The sequence below is a fragment of the Centrocercus urophasianus genome, unplaced genomic scaffold, assembly GCF_019232065.1.
Source record: "Centrocercus urophasianus isolate 14NV4802_14NV808 unplaced genomic scaffold, USGS_Curo_1.0 seq_13, whole genome shotgun sequence".
In the NCBI taxonomy this organism is placed as follows: Eukaryota; Metazoa; Chordata; class Aves; order Galliformes; family Phasianidae; genus Centrocercus; species Centrocercus urophasianus.
Window position 1 is genome coordinate 40,158,436 of NW_024884475.1, and position 17,506 is coordinate 40,175,941.

The window sequence follows — 17,506 nt, forward strand, 5'->3', positions numbered from 1 at the left end:
TCCCTGGCAGACCATCTGAAGTGTCATGTGCTTATCTGCCAGCATCAATGGGAAAGCACTGGGATGTTTGTGGTGGGGTGTACTCCATGCTGCCGCTGTTGTTTTTCCTTAGCCCACTTCCCTGGTGCAAAGCAGAGGATTTTAAAGGCTACTTGAAATTGTCCCTGCCCGTGCTGTGTCTGACAGTGCTGGGAAATGCTCAGAACAGGCACTGCCAAGTAACCGCTAAGTTTTGCCTCCAGCACTGGAGGGAAACGTTGTGGAGAAAATTTAGTGGAGACCCAGTCCGCTCTCTCCATGTCCCCTGCTTGGTGGTTGGGAACATAGCACTGATGTGTCATGAACAGGGAATTTGACTGACTCCACTGACAGTAAATAGTGGAAATGGGCTTACTTCTTAAAGGACAACTGCTCAGGCTGAAATCTGCACAGACCTGTTTAGGTAACTGCAGCTGCTCAAGCCACTGTGATCTACAGCAACGGTGAGCCTGCTCCCCTCTCCCTGTCTTCACACCAGGCTCTGTTCATTGCAGAGAGAGGGAGGAAGCAGCCTGAATGTGTGAGCAGTCTTCTTGTTGCAAATAGTCTGAGTGTTTGGGCAGGCCTGCATATTTAAAGGGCATCTGAGACCCAGGACCCTTCCTGCTATTCAAACATTTACTGCTGCCCAGAAGGATTATGAAGGGAAGGGATATCCCAGTGAAGGGATACTGAATCGAGTAATGCAGAAAGGAATATGGGGAGAGTGCTCTGGGCAGGGGAAGGAGTCATCCCACCAGACCCCTTGGTGTTACATTCTGCGTACCCTCTCTCCACAGACCTCAGATCCCAATGGCCAATTAACAGTTCGCATTTAACAGGCCTGCTGTCTCATGCAGGAGACACACAGGGAAGTTCTTGCAATCCTTAATGTTTCCCTTGCTGGCTCATTTTTAGTCTTGTGTACGTTCATCAGCCAAACCAGAGTGCTGCCTGGTGGAAGCTAGTTCAAGAGACATGGTAAACAGTGGTGCAGAGCTGCTCACAGCATCTTCCAGTGTCTTCTTTCAAATCCAGAAAGAGGGTAGAGACCTTGCTGCTCTTTTCCAGAGAGCTTTGTCTGTATCCACTTCTGGAGTGAGTATTTATCACAGAGGCAGTGAAAATCCTGTTCTTAATTCCTAATTCAGGAAAGCACGTTTGACTTCAAACATATGGCAACATTTAAGTGTCTGTTTGAAAGCATATTTGAGTGCTCTCTTAACTCAGTTTGTTTCTGAACCATCTCCAATACAACTGTAAAAGAAAAGTGAGGGACAAAGTCAGAGCAACCGGGTGGTTGGGGTTTTCTGGGACCTCTGGTGATTTTTTTATGGGAAATGTTTATTTCCAGTTTAGCAGCAGACTTCTCTGCCTCACTGTATATTTTGCAGGGCCTTGTGTACAGTGTATTATATTCCTTTTGTGCTACATATAAATCACATTGCAATGTCACTGTAGGAATTTGTTTAGAGATATAAGGAAATAGATAGCCATGTGGAATTATTAGCGCTCGATCTTCAGAGCAGATTCTCAGCCTTCTTTCCCTTCTGCTTTTTAAATCTGTCTCAGCCTGCATATCTTCCAGCTCTCCAACTCCTAAATTAAGACCTGCTCTTACCCTTACCCTGTAGCAACACTGGCCAAAAAAACAAACAAGGAAGGGTGTGGGAAAGGGGGCAATGGGTTGCGCTGTGCTGAAAAGGTCATTTGGGAGAAAATACCAACCTCTTCAAAAGCAGGCATAGCATTTGCTTTCATGTCTCATAGTAGTCTGGTATCTCACGGCATAAAGAGTCAGATTCACAAAGCTATTTCAGCTCTGAAATTTCTCTGGTTTTAGATCAGATGCCCAAAGAGGAGTTGGTTCAGCACTTCAGTTTTCGAAAAATGAATGCAAAACTTGGTGATGTTTTTCAGCACATCTGCTTGTGACTGGAGCTCCTGACCTCTGTACTACTCAGCATCTCTCTGCAGCATTTTCCTCTTGTTTTGGTGCTGGGTTTGGGCACAGTTTGTTCACCATCCAACTTCTCTGGTTAAGGCTGTTTTAATGATACCTCAGCTTCTTGCTTGCATATTTAAACATCAGTGAGCACCCAGCTCCACTGATACATTTGGGCATGTTTTTAGAGAAGGCAGGGCCTAACTATGAGTATTGTGTGATACGTGCTGTGGCTTCTTAGTAGGGAGCATCAGTGTTTTGTTGCTTTCTTTCATTTGTTTCTGATAATGCTGTCTTTCCACTCCAGGAACTGCTGAGAAGAGAAAGCAGTGAGTTTGGTGCCATGGGGAGAGATCCTTTCTATGTGATCAGTGCAGGAGCCAGGTGGGTACATGTTATTGTCCCCTTTATCACTTCAGGATCAGCTCTTATTACCTGGCTGCTAGCAGCAGTTGTGGTGTGCTGTCTGTGTCAGTGGGTGGCTAGGGACAAACTAGAGAAGTCTGTGTGGATGCAGATAGGAGCATGCTCTGCCCAGTGGAGTTAGAAGGAGTAAGTTGTCATGAGCTGTTTTTCCCAGTGCAGACATTAACTCACTCTAAGTTCTTTCTCCACAGTCATGTTGTTTTGGTGTGTGTTTCTGCAGCAACAGACAAATCATGTACCTTCCAAATGTGTTTCATCTACTGTTAGAAATTATCAGAACTGAAGGACTCCAAAGGAAAATATACCATGATATCTCTCTTTGTCTGGCTTTCTCCAGTCCTGGATGCTGCCTCCCCAGAAGCGAATGAACATCTGTGTGAGCTAAAACAGGGAGATCTCATTTATCTGAGAGCTTTGCATCTAGGCTGCTTTATTTTGTGTAGGCAGGATATCTTGCTCAGCAACAGGACAGAGACAAATGTTTTTAAAAATAGAAGAGTGTAATAATAAAACGCATAATATTGGGACTTTTGTAACTATTCTTTTAGCAGTAGGTTGTTTTGAAGCTAACTAGGACTGAAGTTAATCTTGCCATATTTACATTTAAATAATAAATAGATACTTGCCCTAAGCTCTGAGCACCGTTAAGCTAACCGTTAGCTTACAGTAAAAACCATCAAGAGAGACCAAAATAATTACTCACAAATGAGCTCTGTTTCTTTTACAAACTTGCAGTAAATGTTGTCCCACTCTGTTGTCACACTGGGATTAACACTGCTGTCTCCGAAGTTTCACTCTGCAGCTCTGGGAAGGGAGTTACAGCTGCAAGTAGGGGAAAGCATGTAGTCTAGCTGGATCTTACTTCGTCTGTGGCTGGCAAATTTTTTCTTCCTAAGAAAACATAAATGTTGTTTTAAAGGGCTCGTTCTTTCAGGCTTGTCCTTTTATGACTGCCTAAAATGCACCCTTCCTCTTAAATTCAGATAATTTTTTCCTTTTTTCTTTTCTGTTTCCTTGAGAGTACATCACAGCTCTTTTAGTTCATCCTGCCTCCCTCCCCGTATGTTCTAGAGCTGGCATTTCATCATTCTTCCCAAAAACTGGTTTCTGTTTTCTTTTTTTTTTTTTAATCCAAACTCTTTTCTATATAATGAAACGGATCATCCAGACTGAAAAAAAAAGCTTATTGTGGCACAAAGGGTAGGATTCTCATTTTCATGCTTCATTATACAAATGTTGTTGGTATTAACCCAACATTCTTATAAAGTTTCTGCTCTGTTGGTGTCTTGCATATTCTGCAAGCACATTTCTTCTGGGAGATGTGAGGTTGCTTTCCCCTCTAGATCAGAATTGGATGAGAGAAGACAAGAAAAAGCCCTTGTCTCTGAGGATGCAGGTTCCCACCACAAAGGCTTCAAAGCACTCCCCATTCAGCCTTTGCTGTTGAATGTTTTTTTTAATATACGTATTGCTGAGCTTGGAGTGGACTAAGTAAGAGTGGGCAGGATTTTTGAAAGCAAAAGTGTTCTGATACTGTGTTCCTGAGGTGAGAAGAAGTTTTGCAGTTAAGTCTCAGTGGGAACAAGATATGAATCCTCTGCAAAGTTATAAGGACATGTAAACTAGATCCTTAGCCATATTCAGGAGGAATTCTGCTATCAGGATAACATTGAACCTTCTCCTACTCTGGTGTGAGTATATCACAGTCTGGGTAAAACAGGATTACTGCAACATCTTTAATCCATCTCTTAAAAGATGCAAATCCTTTTCTGTCCTGTGATTGTCAGCTATTTTTTAGCCAGTCCTCTCATGTATAACCATCACCATCCTGTCTTTGCTTGCATCACACTGCATGCACATGCCCTTCTGGAGAGTCAGTACCAGGCACTTTTAGGTTCCCTTGGAACACAACCATTTAATGTGATGAAGAGGAGATGGGACCATCTGTACCATCTCTCTTGATCAAGGGGGAAAATTATCAGATGGTCAGCTTACACAAATGAGCATTTGGTCTTGTCACACACGCTGCATAACTTATGTTCTATGCTACTGATCTACTCTGCAGGTGTCACACAATAGCTGGCTCATAAGCACTGCTAGGAATGATTGTTGCTCCACCAGTTTTAGAACCCACAGTTGCCTCCACAGTAGGAGAGATCTTTAAATTAGAGAATTACCATCTGGTGTTTCTGACAAATACTGAGCATCTTAAAAGAATACACATTGCTACTGTCCAGGAACCACAGACAATACCAAGAGTATTCTGTCTGGGAAGTTGCCCTCAGGCAAAGGCTGCCAAATTCTGTTCCCAGTTACACCAGAATTAAGCCAGAACGACCCATGTCTTTGTCAGAGTTGTTTTTAATTTGTACCAGCGTGTCTGGGAACAAATTTGGGCCCCAAGTCTCAAACATGATGGGCTGGAAGTAAGCATAAGACTGCTTGAACAATGTGTCTCGAGAACAGAAAATGCATTGGCAGTACAGCTTTATTGTGTTTTATTGTTTTATGGTCTGGCCTCATGTTTTTAGGCCATTTTCTCTTGCATCTTCTAGTGCTATTATTACAACTCATTTTGTTTTCCAACTAAATAACAATACAAGCAAGTAGGTTTGACTACATATTCTGAGCAGGATCTTTGCTTCAGAGGCCAGACCCTGTTTCTTAGGCTTACATGATTATCTGTTAAAAGATAAGGAAAGAATAATATAATCTTCTTTGTTTGCAACCGTAACATGTGCTTGAAGAATGTTGTGATTTTTTTTGTAACAACTGCAAGCATAAGTGGAACTCTTTTACCTAATGGAATCCCAACATTTGTAAGAGCTTTTAAAATTTTTCTGTGAAGTCAAAGTAGCGCATTTTTACTTCACTTTTTTTTTTTTTAATAAAAAGAGTGCAATCTTTACAATAGTACTTCCCAAAGGGAGCAAATAACGTGATGGGATTTTTTTGGTCCATAAGGTGGAAATTCATAGAATCAGGAAGTCATAGAATGGCCTGGGTTGAAAAGGACTTCAAAGATCATCTGGTTTCAACCCCCTGCTATGTGCAGGGCCATTAACCACCAGACCAGGCTGCCCAGAGCCACATCCAGCCTGGCCTTGAATGCCTCCAGGGATGGGGCATCCACAATCTCCTTGGGCAGCCTGTTCCAGTGTGTCACCACCCTCTGTGTGAAGAACTTCTCCTAATATCAACCTAAACCTTCCTGTCTCAGTTTAAAACCATCTCCCCTTCTCCTATCGCTATCAACCCATGTAAACAGTCATGCCCCTTCCTGTTTATATGCTCCCTTCAAATATTGGAAGGCCACAATGAGGTCTCCCCAGAGCCTTCCCTTCTCCAACCTAAACAAGCCCAGTTCCCTCAACTTTTGTTCACAGGAGAGGTGCTCCAGCCCTCTGATCATCTTAGTGGTCCTCCCTGTTCCAAGAGCTCTGCATCTTTCTTGTGCTGGGGTCCCCAGGCCTGGACACAGTACTCCAGACTAATTGTCACACTTTACAGCAATTGATGTAGTCTTATGGTAGACTGTGTCATATGTATGTCCATTGTCTGATGGTAGACTATGTCAAATAATTTTCCTTACTGCATTCACTACCTGTGCCTCTCCCCTTTATCTGTAATAAACAGAATCCAAATGAGACTGAAGGGAAGCAAGGCAATCAGATTTTTCCAAGATTTTTTTCTACTGAGTTTTTGCTGTGATGCTCACTGTGTGTGTGCACAGATCTGTGTGGTCTGGCTCACACTGAAAATTGTAGGAGATGGTGAGTGGGAGTGGATCTGGCTTAGTGTCCCTAGAGCTAGTAGACTGCATTTACCTCTGCATTTCAAAATCATGACTGAACCTCACGTGGATTAGCAAGCACTGACTCAGGCCTCCAGAATGGTTGCCTAATTTGATCTCTAAGCAGGTGTACAGTAGCTTTTCCTGATCCTTGATTAATTGTTAAACCTTAAGTGGTCTATCTCTTGTTTTTGTAGGTCTTTCAGCAAGAAAGAAAGAAGCCACTCAGAAAAAATGACATTTACAAGTTATTATCCCCATGCACACCACATCAGTGAGATTGGCACTGGGTCTTCCGCACTGACCGAGAACCATAAGGTCTCAGAGCTTTCCAGACAAGATGGCAGGAGTTCTGCATTTGTTCCATCTCCAACAGAGGCAAGGAGTCACTATCCTGAGCAAAAGCAAGGCTTTAAATCCACGTTCCTCATTCCTTCTGCATCTAGCCAGTCCTCCCCTAGTACACCTGCTTCCGACTTGCAGGCCACAGGTGATGGCCAGGCTCTGAGACAGCACCATGCCGAACAAGATGCTTTTCCTTTTGGGGGCAGCAGTACTGCTCAGGCACCGTCTTCGGATGCTGTTCAGGATAGGTCCGTCGAGGCTCCTGAAGAGGAGATTGTATGCAGAAGGAAAGCAGGGCTGCTGCAAAGATCCCTCCCACACAGAGTGATGTGGGCTCACTCAGTCAAAGACAACAGCTTGCCACATGCTGTGGTGCCTCCTCCAGCAGATGGGCCAAAGTTCTCCCACAGGTGGCAGTCCCTCCCAACACAGAGCAGCACTTCCTCTGACCCAGAGACTCCTTCTCCCCAGGCGACAACTCACCTCCGGATCTCAGAGTCGTGCCTGCAGCTCACGCCTCCACCGCTGCTGCAGGATGATGAAGACGATGAGGTGTTCATCATGCCTTCCCAGCCTGCTGTCACTGCTCCGGCCTTCTCACCCCCACTGCCACCCCATTCTCTTCCTGAGTTGAGCTCTTGCACTTCTGCGAATGGCACGGAGGAATTCCCACCTCCTTCCCCACCAACTGCACTTGAGGAATACGGGGCAGCTGGAGACACGTCCACCAGGCTCACAGAGGACAAAGTGAGGTAAGGGAGAGCTATCACACAGCATCTCGGGCACTGTAGGGCCATATACAGTAAGATATGTGGCGCTCTAGCCAAATGTGACTGACCTCCACAGCTTGGCATTCTGCAACAATCCACCCACAGCTGCTAGCCGAGTGTGAAGCTTTGCAGGGGATTGCACAGATTATAAGGGGAGAGGGACAGACAGACAGACTCACTGCCCCAGGATTTTGCTAGCTGCCAAGAGCATTGTTAAATGATATGGACAGGACAGGTCACAAAGAATGAAGGCTAAAAGCTTTGTGTCCATCAGCAGATACACTGACAGGTGTGTAGTGGGCAAGGCAAAGAGGGTTGTAAGTGAGAAAATATCCTGCATGCTTCCTGCAATTACTGTATGGATTTCAGTGGGGTTTCTTCTCACACACCAGCATGAAGAGTAAGAATAGTTGCTTACTCTTTCCAGTTACTGTTTTCTGAGAGAAAAGTATGAAAATTCACGTTTTTCCAAACTGTTAGAATTCCCAGAATACACTTTATATCTGGCACAAAACACTCCTGTTACGAAACAGCAACCATGTGCCAAGAAGCGACAGCACTAATATGTCACAGTAACACTGTATAATGCATTTGTCCTGAAGGATTGGGGTAGGGGCTAGGTGCCCAGCGATTTAACTCGGCACAACTTCCCTTACTATCAAGGAGGAAAGAGGGATTCTTCCTCCAGGGAAGATTCTGGCTAGGGCTTTCTTAACATGAAAAGGCCGTATCAAGTGTGGACTGCTCAGGCTGGCATTCCCAAGTGGTGAGACTCAGTGTCTCCCATGAGCACAAAACAAACTGACACTCACTGGTGCTTTCTACGGTGGAATGACAAAACGGCAGCATCCAGATTGAGGGAACGGAATGCTTCTGGTGCCAGTAGCTTCACAGTGTGGGCAAAGTAAGAGACAGAAATGAATGTGTGAGAAGGAAAACTTACTTGTCTTAGGCTTTCATCATGTGTTCACAAACATCCTGTGTGGTAAGTTTATCTTCATCTCACAGAATTTTTCTGTCCATAGCAGCTTCAAAAGCTTTTCCAAAGCCCTGGCCAAGAGGGAGATAACAGGGTTGGGCACCAATGTCAGTGAAAATAATTGGTCCTTCTCACCATCTTTATCAAAGAGGACTAATTCTTCACCTGCTGTGGATAAGCAGCACCAATCAGCTACTTCTGAAGGGTCTCAAAGCTCTAATGGAGAACCCACAACTCAACCTGAGGGCAACCACAGAGAACCAGCAGTTATCACCACAGAGTCAGAAAATAGTGGTGCAGACTCTGGGACACTCAACACATGTCCTCCAATGAAGACAAAGAAAAAAAGCCCAGAGGATATTAAGTCAGAGGCTTTAGCAAAAGAGATTGTCCATAAAGACAAGTCTCTGGCTGATATCCTGGATCCTGACTCCAAAATGAAGACAACCATGGACTTAATGGAGGGGCTTTTCCCCAGTGGAACCAGCTTGCTGAAGGAGAACAACATGAAAAGGAAGATGACACAGAAGAAAGCTAGCAGGACAGTAGCAGAAGATAACACGTAAGCACTGTTCATTGTGATTGTGGTTAACTTTGCAGCAGAATTCGCTGCTACCTTGCTTTAAGGCATGAGCTTGTGCAGAATGTGTCCTAATCATTGTAGATAGTGGCAGAAGGTGAGTTTCTCTGATCCCAGGAGTGAGGATTGGCAGGGCATTTTTGAATGACTTTTCTCATCAGTTCTTCTGTAGATGAGCTCATTTCTTCAGGATGCATTAGAAAACAATGCTGAACTTGATAGTGGGGCAGGAAATGAGCCATGTCAAGTGTGAGAGTAAAATCAGGACCGTAACAGTGGTGGGAAAAAGATAATGAGGGGCCTAGTTTGGAAAGGAGAGGTGGGTGTGCCTGACTGCAACCAGATGCAAAGACCAGTCCACATCCTGCAGTGTGACTACTCAAAGAAACAGACTCCCAGCTGGAGAACTAGCTGCAGAACTGCACAGAAATAAGTTGTAATGCTTGATGCCAGTCTAATCATCACCAGCTGAGCTGTGCTGATTTATCTACAGCAAAGATCTGGCCCTATTTAGAGCTGTTAGCCAGTCGGTATTTAAACAAAGTAGTTGTGCACAGGAGAGACGAAAGCAGCTGACGTGCACCCTCTGCTGCTGAGAATCCGCTATTTCCTTTGTGGTTAATACCGAGGGGGTACTGAAGAGGGAGTGCTAGAAGACCATGGATCTAGGCGTGGCAAAAAGGCTCATACTGAACTCCTTTTTCTTCACTGTGATGTAGGAAAGAAGAAAAGGAAGCTCCTGTAACCATGGTCACCTGCCCTGCTTATTATAATGTTTCAGCACCCAAAGCAGAACTACTGAATAAAATCAAAGATTTGCCAGAAGTAGGGGAGGAGGAGGAGGACTTGTTGGACATCAACGAGAAGAAGGTAAATTCAAAGCACACATCACCACTTCCTAGTTACATTCATGAAGTAATTACAAACCCTAGAGTAAAGTGCATGTCTATTTGAATTCAGCATTTGGCTGATACAGCCCCAAGGTGCATGGAATCTGGATGCATTTAGGCTACTTGAGAAGCTTCGTTACAGTGATCCAGAGAGCAAAGCGGACTAATCTGACTGCATGTTTGAGTACAAATCATGCACAACTATGAAGATGGCCTGTGCCAAAGGCTGAGTATATAGGTTGTAAGAGGCAGTCACTGCCTCACAGCAAGACAGAAAAAGGCAGAAGTCGAGTGACCTCAGTAAGGACATGTTGGCTTAGAAATAGGAATGTAGTCCTGCTAGTTACTGTACCATCTTTCTGGATAAAGTTTCACCCTATGGTTTTCCTCCTGGCAGCTTACCCATTTCACCTGTTGTCTGCACACAACACTTCCAGAAAAACGTTGGTTACTCCTTTTCACCACACCTTTTTGTTTCACTAATGTTCAGGAAACTGCACTCCTCAGCAATTCAGTCAGCACAACCTTGATGTGATGACTTGGGTAGGGAGTGGGAGAGCAGGGCAGGGAAGCAGGATACATTTTGCTCTTGTGCTGCAGCTATGTTTCACTGTCCCCTGAGCTTCTTGCTTTAAGTTTGGATACTCCATCTTCCAGGGCTTTTGCAGAGCTCCCTAATTTGCCCCTGTAGTGTCTCCTATCGGTTACTTGCTAATTACAGATATGTTGTGAAGCTCACAAATTCCAAGGAGCCACATGCAGGTACTTGCATGTCTGTGTCTCTCTTTACACAACTCCTATCTTCACGTCAAAAGCACCCAGACCTGCCTGTAAACATAAACCATTAGATGTTGCTGTGGACAAAGTGACACAGCTCATAGTTCATGCTGTTTGTACAAAGAGCAGAGATTAAACAAACTGAAGGATGAAAATATTTATGCAAGTCTCATGCTGTAAACAGAGTTCTTTATTTTTCCTGAACTGAAATCAGGCACAGATTTAAAGAAAGGGTCCCAAACCTCGTCTTTCAGAGCATGGGAAATTCATGTGTCTCTAGGACAGCTTCACATTTTCTCTCTAGATCCCCACTCCTACGCCAAGTGTAAAAGTGCAGAAGATGTGAAACTGTGTAGTTTGGGAGTATGCAGTTTATCCCGCAGTTCTGACAGGCAGAGGTTACCTCTCTTCTTAGCATTGCTTTACCATTTCTTTTCTTACACTTTTTTGCTAAGCAAAAGTTGCTTCCTTCCAGGCTTTAATACAGTGATACCCAGAATGAGAACTCCATCTAACACAAGAGCAGTGAGTGAGTAGATCAGCCTTAGTTGGTGGAGTGTTTGGGATGCAGGCAGGACCTCATTGAGCCTTTAGGGAACTGTGGTCTAAGATACACTTGCTGTGCTTGCCACCGGTACAAATACGTGTGATTTCACAGATATTTAGTGCATGATGGTGCATATGTCACCAGTCAAAAGCACCTGACAAAGGCCATAGCCTGCCATGCGTATAGTATACAATCAACTCAATTGACTTCAAGCCCAGCTGCCTGCTCATACCAACCTGAAAGGTAAGAAGTAGTGAACACGAGAAGAGTGCTTCTCCAAGGGAACTCTGAAAGTATCTCACAGGCTTACAGGGAAATGTGTGCCTACCTCTGGAAGACAAGTCTCAAAGATGGCATTTGCATGGAAAAATAGAAATAGATAGGAGTGACCAGGCCCATCCAGCATGTTTGTTCATGTTCTGTATGAAATATCATGTATGAAATTTCATTTGCATAGGTGTTATCTGGGAAGGCAGCTAATCTGAGAGGTGATTCTGATAAACTAAACTCATTTCCATTGTAAACATGCAAAGGGACTGGGTTGGTGTTTGGGATTGTAGGAGAGTAGGAGAGTCCCTGATTAATGAACACGAAGTAGTCCCCATCCAGCTCCCAGACCTTCAGAAAAAAGGTACATCACTCCCGACAGACCTGTGGCCTCCTGCTAGCAAGGGCAGGAGAGCAGGCCTGCATGTTCTGCAGAGCTTCTGCAGCAGGGAGGAGTGACTGCCAGCTCTCAGCAATTCAGGCCTCCTGAAAGCCTGCTGAGGTTAATGCCAGACTTTGTGTCCACTGTACAGAATCCTGAGACAGGGTTTTCTTCCCTGCCACTGTAGTTGTTGAGATTGGCTCCATCCCTCTGCTCCTCAGGAGCTCTTAATCTAGAAGTCAATTGATAAGGATCTCAGATCTTCTGGGAATGACACTGGCATCTCAGGCAAAGGGGAGGGCAAGTGTTGGTTCTCCCTGGATCCTACCTGTCGTAGTAAGGAGAGAATCCATAAAAAGGAATTGCAGCTATCCCTTATCCTAGCAGGTGGGATCTCTCCCACTGAATGCTCCATTAAGAAATGGCATGAATTACCAGTCAATCCAGCATAGACCTGCAACCCAACATTTGTTCTAGAGAATATGCTCGCATGTTATTAAGCTTTGGCATATATGAGGAAGCTGCTAGTGGACTGTAATGTGGCCAGAAAAGCACAGGCTCCAGAAGATGCACAGAGTGTACCATCTAGTGGTGTCTGCCTCAACATTACCTTTTGCTTCAAAAGCACCCCAAGCCTGACCTGGGTTTAAAGATACTCTTTCTTCTGGAAAAAAAAAAAAGCAACACTTTTCTGTTTGAAATTACCAGCAGTTTTGATGGAAAGAAGGCTGTGTTAGTAAACTTTGAGAAAATACTTTCAAACAATGTTGTGATCTGCTTCTATTATGTCCTGCAATGTTAGTATGCTGAGTAGATTAGCATACATAGAATGGTGCTTTGTCAGTGCATAAATTGAAGAAACTAAGCATAACCCATCCTTTACATCAAGAGCTTTTCCTGCACTACACTGTCACTTCCAACTGAATAGAGGCAAGAACTGCAAGCCTCAGGCCACGGACTTCTGCTTTTGCATACGTCTTTCTCCTAAATCCTAACTGAAGTTTCTATCTCCAGTACACCTGCAGCACTGCTGCTTCTGGAGTAGCTGAACCCTGGAGACCTCCTTTTCTTCAGCAGTGAAACAGTTGCCTTTACCGTTACAAAATGCATGTGCTTTGTATTTCATGGATCTGACACTAAGTACATTTAGAGCATCTTCCGTACAAATGCTTTTCTGGTGCATCTCAGTATAAGGCAGGGTCTGCACAGCCAGTGCAGAGATATCATCATGCTGATGATGTCTCCTTGGTCAGGGCTGAATTTGAGGCTTGCATCTAAACACTGAGGCAGCCAAATAAGGAGCAGTCAGCACTTTCAGGGTACTGCAAGAGGGGGAAGTGTCCTTCTTTCTTACCAAGTATGTAACCACACATACCAGTTCAGTTTCCTGTCATGTCATTAATAATACTGCTTAAATTCATTTATCAATTGGTTGTTTTGCACAATTCTGGGTCATACAACATGTAACATCGCAAGAAACTTCAGGCTGGGGCAGGGAGCTATAAGATGCAGCATATGTGGTCAGTGTTCTTTTCATCCAGAGTTTTAAAAGAATATTTTGAAGGAAGGTACATACAATTTCAGATGCGTGTAGCTGGATATGAGAATATGGCACACCAAATTGGATGTCTCTTTTGAAGATGTTCATGATGATAGAACAAATATATCTTCATGTAATCTTACCAGGTTATCAGATTCAGATTATCGCCTGAATGTGGAAATTCAGAGTGTTCTCTGTTCCCTTCTGGCTGTCATCTTTGTCAGCTGCTACTGACTTGACCTTGCTCCTCATGAACTGTAACAACTCTTGTTGTCATCATCCAAATGAACTCTGTGATCATGGTAATGACCAGCGTGGCAATGTGTTTCCCTTCTGACAGGCTGAGCTCATCGGGAGCTTGACCCACAAACTGGAAATCCTGAAGGAAGCAAAGGAAGGCTTACTTGCAGACATCAAAATGAATAATGCTCTCGGAGAGGAGGTGGAGCTGTTGATCAGCGAGCTATGCAAACCAAACGAGTTTGACAAATACAAGATGTTCATCGGCGATTTGGATAAGGTGGTGAACCTCTTGCTTTCTCTCTCAGGACGCCTGGCCCGGGTAGAGAATGTTCTCAGTAGCCTAGGGGAAAATGCCAACAGTGAAGAGCGGGTACGTATCTGTACAACTGTGGCCTCTTGGCCTTTCTCTGCTGTAACAGTCAAAAGATCCTGCTTCTATAAGCTCAAAGACAGGTGCCTCACTGATTCTTTATGAGCCAAAGCAAACATGGTTCTGTCCCTAGGAGTCTTGGTTCACATTTGCACAAGTGTCTCAGATCCTGTGGCTTTTATCTCCAAACAATGTCTGTGTTTGGCACAGCAAGTCTGTGACCAGCATGTGGAAGAAAGGCTGCATGGTATTCTGTATTGTGAAGCAACAACTGCCTTTTACTTCAGTTGAAGACACATTTTAGCATTTTTTGGGTGGTTGTAAGAGACAGAGCCAGATTTTCCTGGCAGTCGCTGCTTTTGAGAAAGTTTTACTGATTTTCTTGGGGTCCTTTCTACCCCACATTGATCAGAGCATTCATATTCACATTCAGTGGGATTCACATTTAGCCCACAATGAGTAATTCATCCTCCTTCCGCAGGCTCCTGGCTGCGCGTCTGGGAACTTAGCAGCCAACTTGCCTCACCAAGAGGTGGCAAATTTGGTGTCAGGGGCAGAAGAGGGGGGGATCAGTGAGTGTCAGTGATAGTGCTGCTAATACTGAAGTGCTCTCTCTGGTGTGTACAGAGCTCTCTGAATGAGAAGAGGAAACTGCTGGCTGGCCAGCATGAAGATGCCCGGGAATTGAAGGAAAACCTCGACCGTCGAGAACGGGTGGTTTTGGAGATCCTGGGCAACTACCTCTCTGAGGAACAGCTCCAGGACTACCAGCACTTTGTAAAGATGAAGTCTGCACTCCTCATAGAGCAACGAGAGCTAGATGATAAAATCAAACTGGGTCAGGAGCAGCTCAAGTGCCTGATGGAAAGCCTCCCCACAGACTTCACGCCCAGGGATGCAACAGCAGCAGCTGCCCTAGCTGCAGCACTTGCTACCTCTGCTGGAGTCAATGGTAAAACACTTCCAGCAGTCTCATCCTCACTTTAACCTTTCCCATGTGGACCTGGGGCAAAGTCTTCCTGCTTGAGTCTATTTAATCCAAGTACTGTGCAGATGGCTCTCTACAGTGACAGTGAACAGAGACAGGTTTAAAACCAGATTTTGGTGAAGGAAACAAATAGCAATAATAAGGGTTTTATTTTTCTTTCCTTCCACCACTGCTTCCTGGAAACTTAAATCACTCTGGGGGGAACGAAACTCAGTTGTGTCTCCTCCTAACAGAGATGAGGAAGACTCTCAAGAGAATTAAACATGTTACTTTTAATAAAAGAAAATCACGTCCTCTCTTTCCTGCTTTTCCTGCCTACCTGGCATCTCATTAAATAATGAAGGATCTAAAAGAATGAAGCCTTAAAAATAAAACCAACCCATTCTACTGAACGTTATTGATATTTATATTTTTTAAAGAACAAGGTGATGTGTAAGTTTTTGTACATACTCTAATCAGTTACTTGATTCTACTTTGTTCTGTATGTAGAAAAGACATTTGTATTTTGTGAAAACTTTAACAAAAAGAGGGAACCCCAAAGATAGTGATGCATTAGCCTGGAACATCTCTTTGTGGTTTTGTTGTTATTGTTTGTTGTTTTTTTTTTAAAATATAATAAAAGGCTACCAGAAGAAGTTTCAACCTGTTTCAACACACACTGAAGATAACTAGTCAGTGTCCATATGAGGGACATCTTGGCCAGAAAAGCACAATCCTTCCACCTCAGTACCTTGTGATCCAATGATTCTCAAGTTTAAATATGCTTTTTTGAGAGCTTGCATCTCAGGAGTTAGTGTAAAGTAATTAATCCTGCTCTGTACTCAGTGTGGAAGTTTGAGGTGGAGTCTGTCTTTGTTCTAACTAATCCAACTCATCATCTGTGTTACTGTTGCAGCTTGAATGCATTTCTGCGACATGTGAGAGGGATCTCTAATGACATTATTTATAGAACTGTATTTCTGAAGGGGAGATGTACACGAGGATTATTTTCACACAGTAGTATCTCATTTGTCTGAATCCATTTCATTAGAAACTAACTTACAAGCTACAAGAAGCATTAACTTGAAATCCTACTGTAAGGACTATTGGATTATTTCCTAATCAGTCCAGACTGGAATAACTAAATTTGCCCGACTATATCATTTTACCAAGTGCTGAAGGATTGCTGCCAGTTGGCATTCAGAAAAGCAGACTGGGGCAGACTCCATTTTTCTGTATATTTCTATCCTCTCTAATGAGCTGTGTTGCCATTTAAATGATGTGGCCACAAGCTGCCTGAAAAGTTCACCACTGCAACTGATAAATCAGGCTCAGGTTGTCTCTTTCCTAAGCTTGCAGAGATTTCCAGCTGTAGTAGGGATTCAAGCATCTTTTTTCTCCAGAAGATTGCACTATTCATCTTGCCACCAGGAGCAGAGCAGAAATTTTAGTTGTGTAGCTTTAAGTCCATTCATTATGAATGCCAGCTCCAGCACATGTCTGAAAATTACAGCATTCATTGCTTTGAAAGCCAGTTTTAAAGCTCCATTTGTATTTTTGAATAGCTCGTGTAGCTCTACCACAGGCAGCTTGGCAGGCTGAAAAATTTACCAGTGCCTTCCTGTCGTATAAAGCATCAATTCTCCAATACCCAAAATAAAATCTACCTGATATTTTAATGCTTTGTGAAGAAGTAAGCCAGATACCTGCAATGACAGCAAACATATCCTTTTTACTAATGAGCTTACATGCTGCTCAGGCTTATACAGCGTTTTATAAGAACTCCAAGCAGGGGAACTGATTTTTTATACCTTAATAGCTGAATCAAAAAATTGAAAGTATTTTGGAGGTACTCAAGAATGATTCTTTGTTTGGGAGGATTTCAGGAAAACAGTAGGGGGAGCTGTTTCCAGCCAATGCAATCATTTAATTTTTTATTAAAAAAAATAAATAAATAAATAGAAACCTTCACAATGCCTTTAATTTAGTGTATTTGAAAATTGTGTTCATTTGATTTTTTTAAAGCCATCCTTTCATCCTGCACTTACCAAAATCAGTCAAAATGACTGGCAAATCTGACAGGCTTTTGTGAACAGTCTGGGATCAGCAACAGGGCCTTTTCTACGTGGCATGTTCTTTACTGAGAAAGAAAGCCCTGCAGCTTTCCCTCAGGTCAGGAAGAGCCTCCCAACTAAGCAGGGTCTGCCTGTGTGCTGCAGGAACCAGTCCCCATTTCAGGGGCAGCATGCTGCACTGCAAGCGGCAAAGCTACCTTTGCCCACAAGTGCTGTGGGCAGCAACAAGACTTTCTCAGTATGCTGGTGTTATGCTTGCAAGTCAAGTATTTCTGAGCAGTGGGCCATCGGCCAGCCTTGTGGTGGTGGTATATAAGACTTTACTAAATAGTGTGAAGAACTATTTCTTTTGTAGAGTTTCCAGCTAAAAAGTTTGAACCTTAACAGGATTCATGGGTTTGCAAGAAATTTAGCTATTTGGCTTGGCTTTGTGGTCTGCTAAGTTCTACATGTGTTCCCACTGTACACACAAGCATCAGCAAATGAGGCAGGTGATAGTTATTTTACATTTTTGTAACAGCTAAGATCTTCAAATGAAGAATGAATTAAAGTTTACATTTCTTTATCATTAGAGAAACAATCTTTGCATAAA

General features: G+C 43.6%; 1 protein-coding gene across 5 annotated transcripts in view; it reads left to right on the top strand.

Moving 5' to 3' along the window:
• Positions 1 to 15,423, top strand: part of SHROOM3 (shroom family member 3) — an 82,800-nt gene extending 67,377 nt beyond the window's left edge. For 4 of the 5 annotated variants that reach the window (XM_042811864.1, XM_042811865.1, XM_042811863.1 and 1 more), the window contains 6 exons: positions 2,271 to 2,347; positions 6,380 to 7,279; positions 8,323 to 8,838; positions 9,576 to 9,726; positions 13,600 to 13,872; positions 14,500 to 15,423. In XM_042811864.1, coding sequence (XP_042667798.1) covers positions 2,271 to 2,347; positions 6,380 to 7,279; positions 8,323 to 8,838; positions 9,576 to 9,726; positions 13,600 to 13,872; positions 14,500 to 14,859 — 2,277 coding nt within the window. In that variant the 3' untranslated portion in view covers positions 14,860 to 15,423. The remainder of the gene's footprint in view (positions 1 to 2,270; positions 2,348 to 6,379; positions 7,280 to 8,322; positions 8,839 to 9,575; positions 9,727 to 13,599; positions 13,873 to 14,499) is intronic. The other variant, XM_042811862.1, reaches the window with a different exon arrangement.
• The last annotated feature ends 2,083 nt before the right edge of the window (positions 15,424 to 17,506 follow it).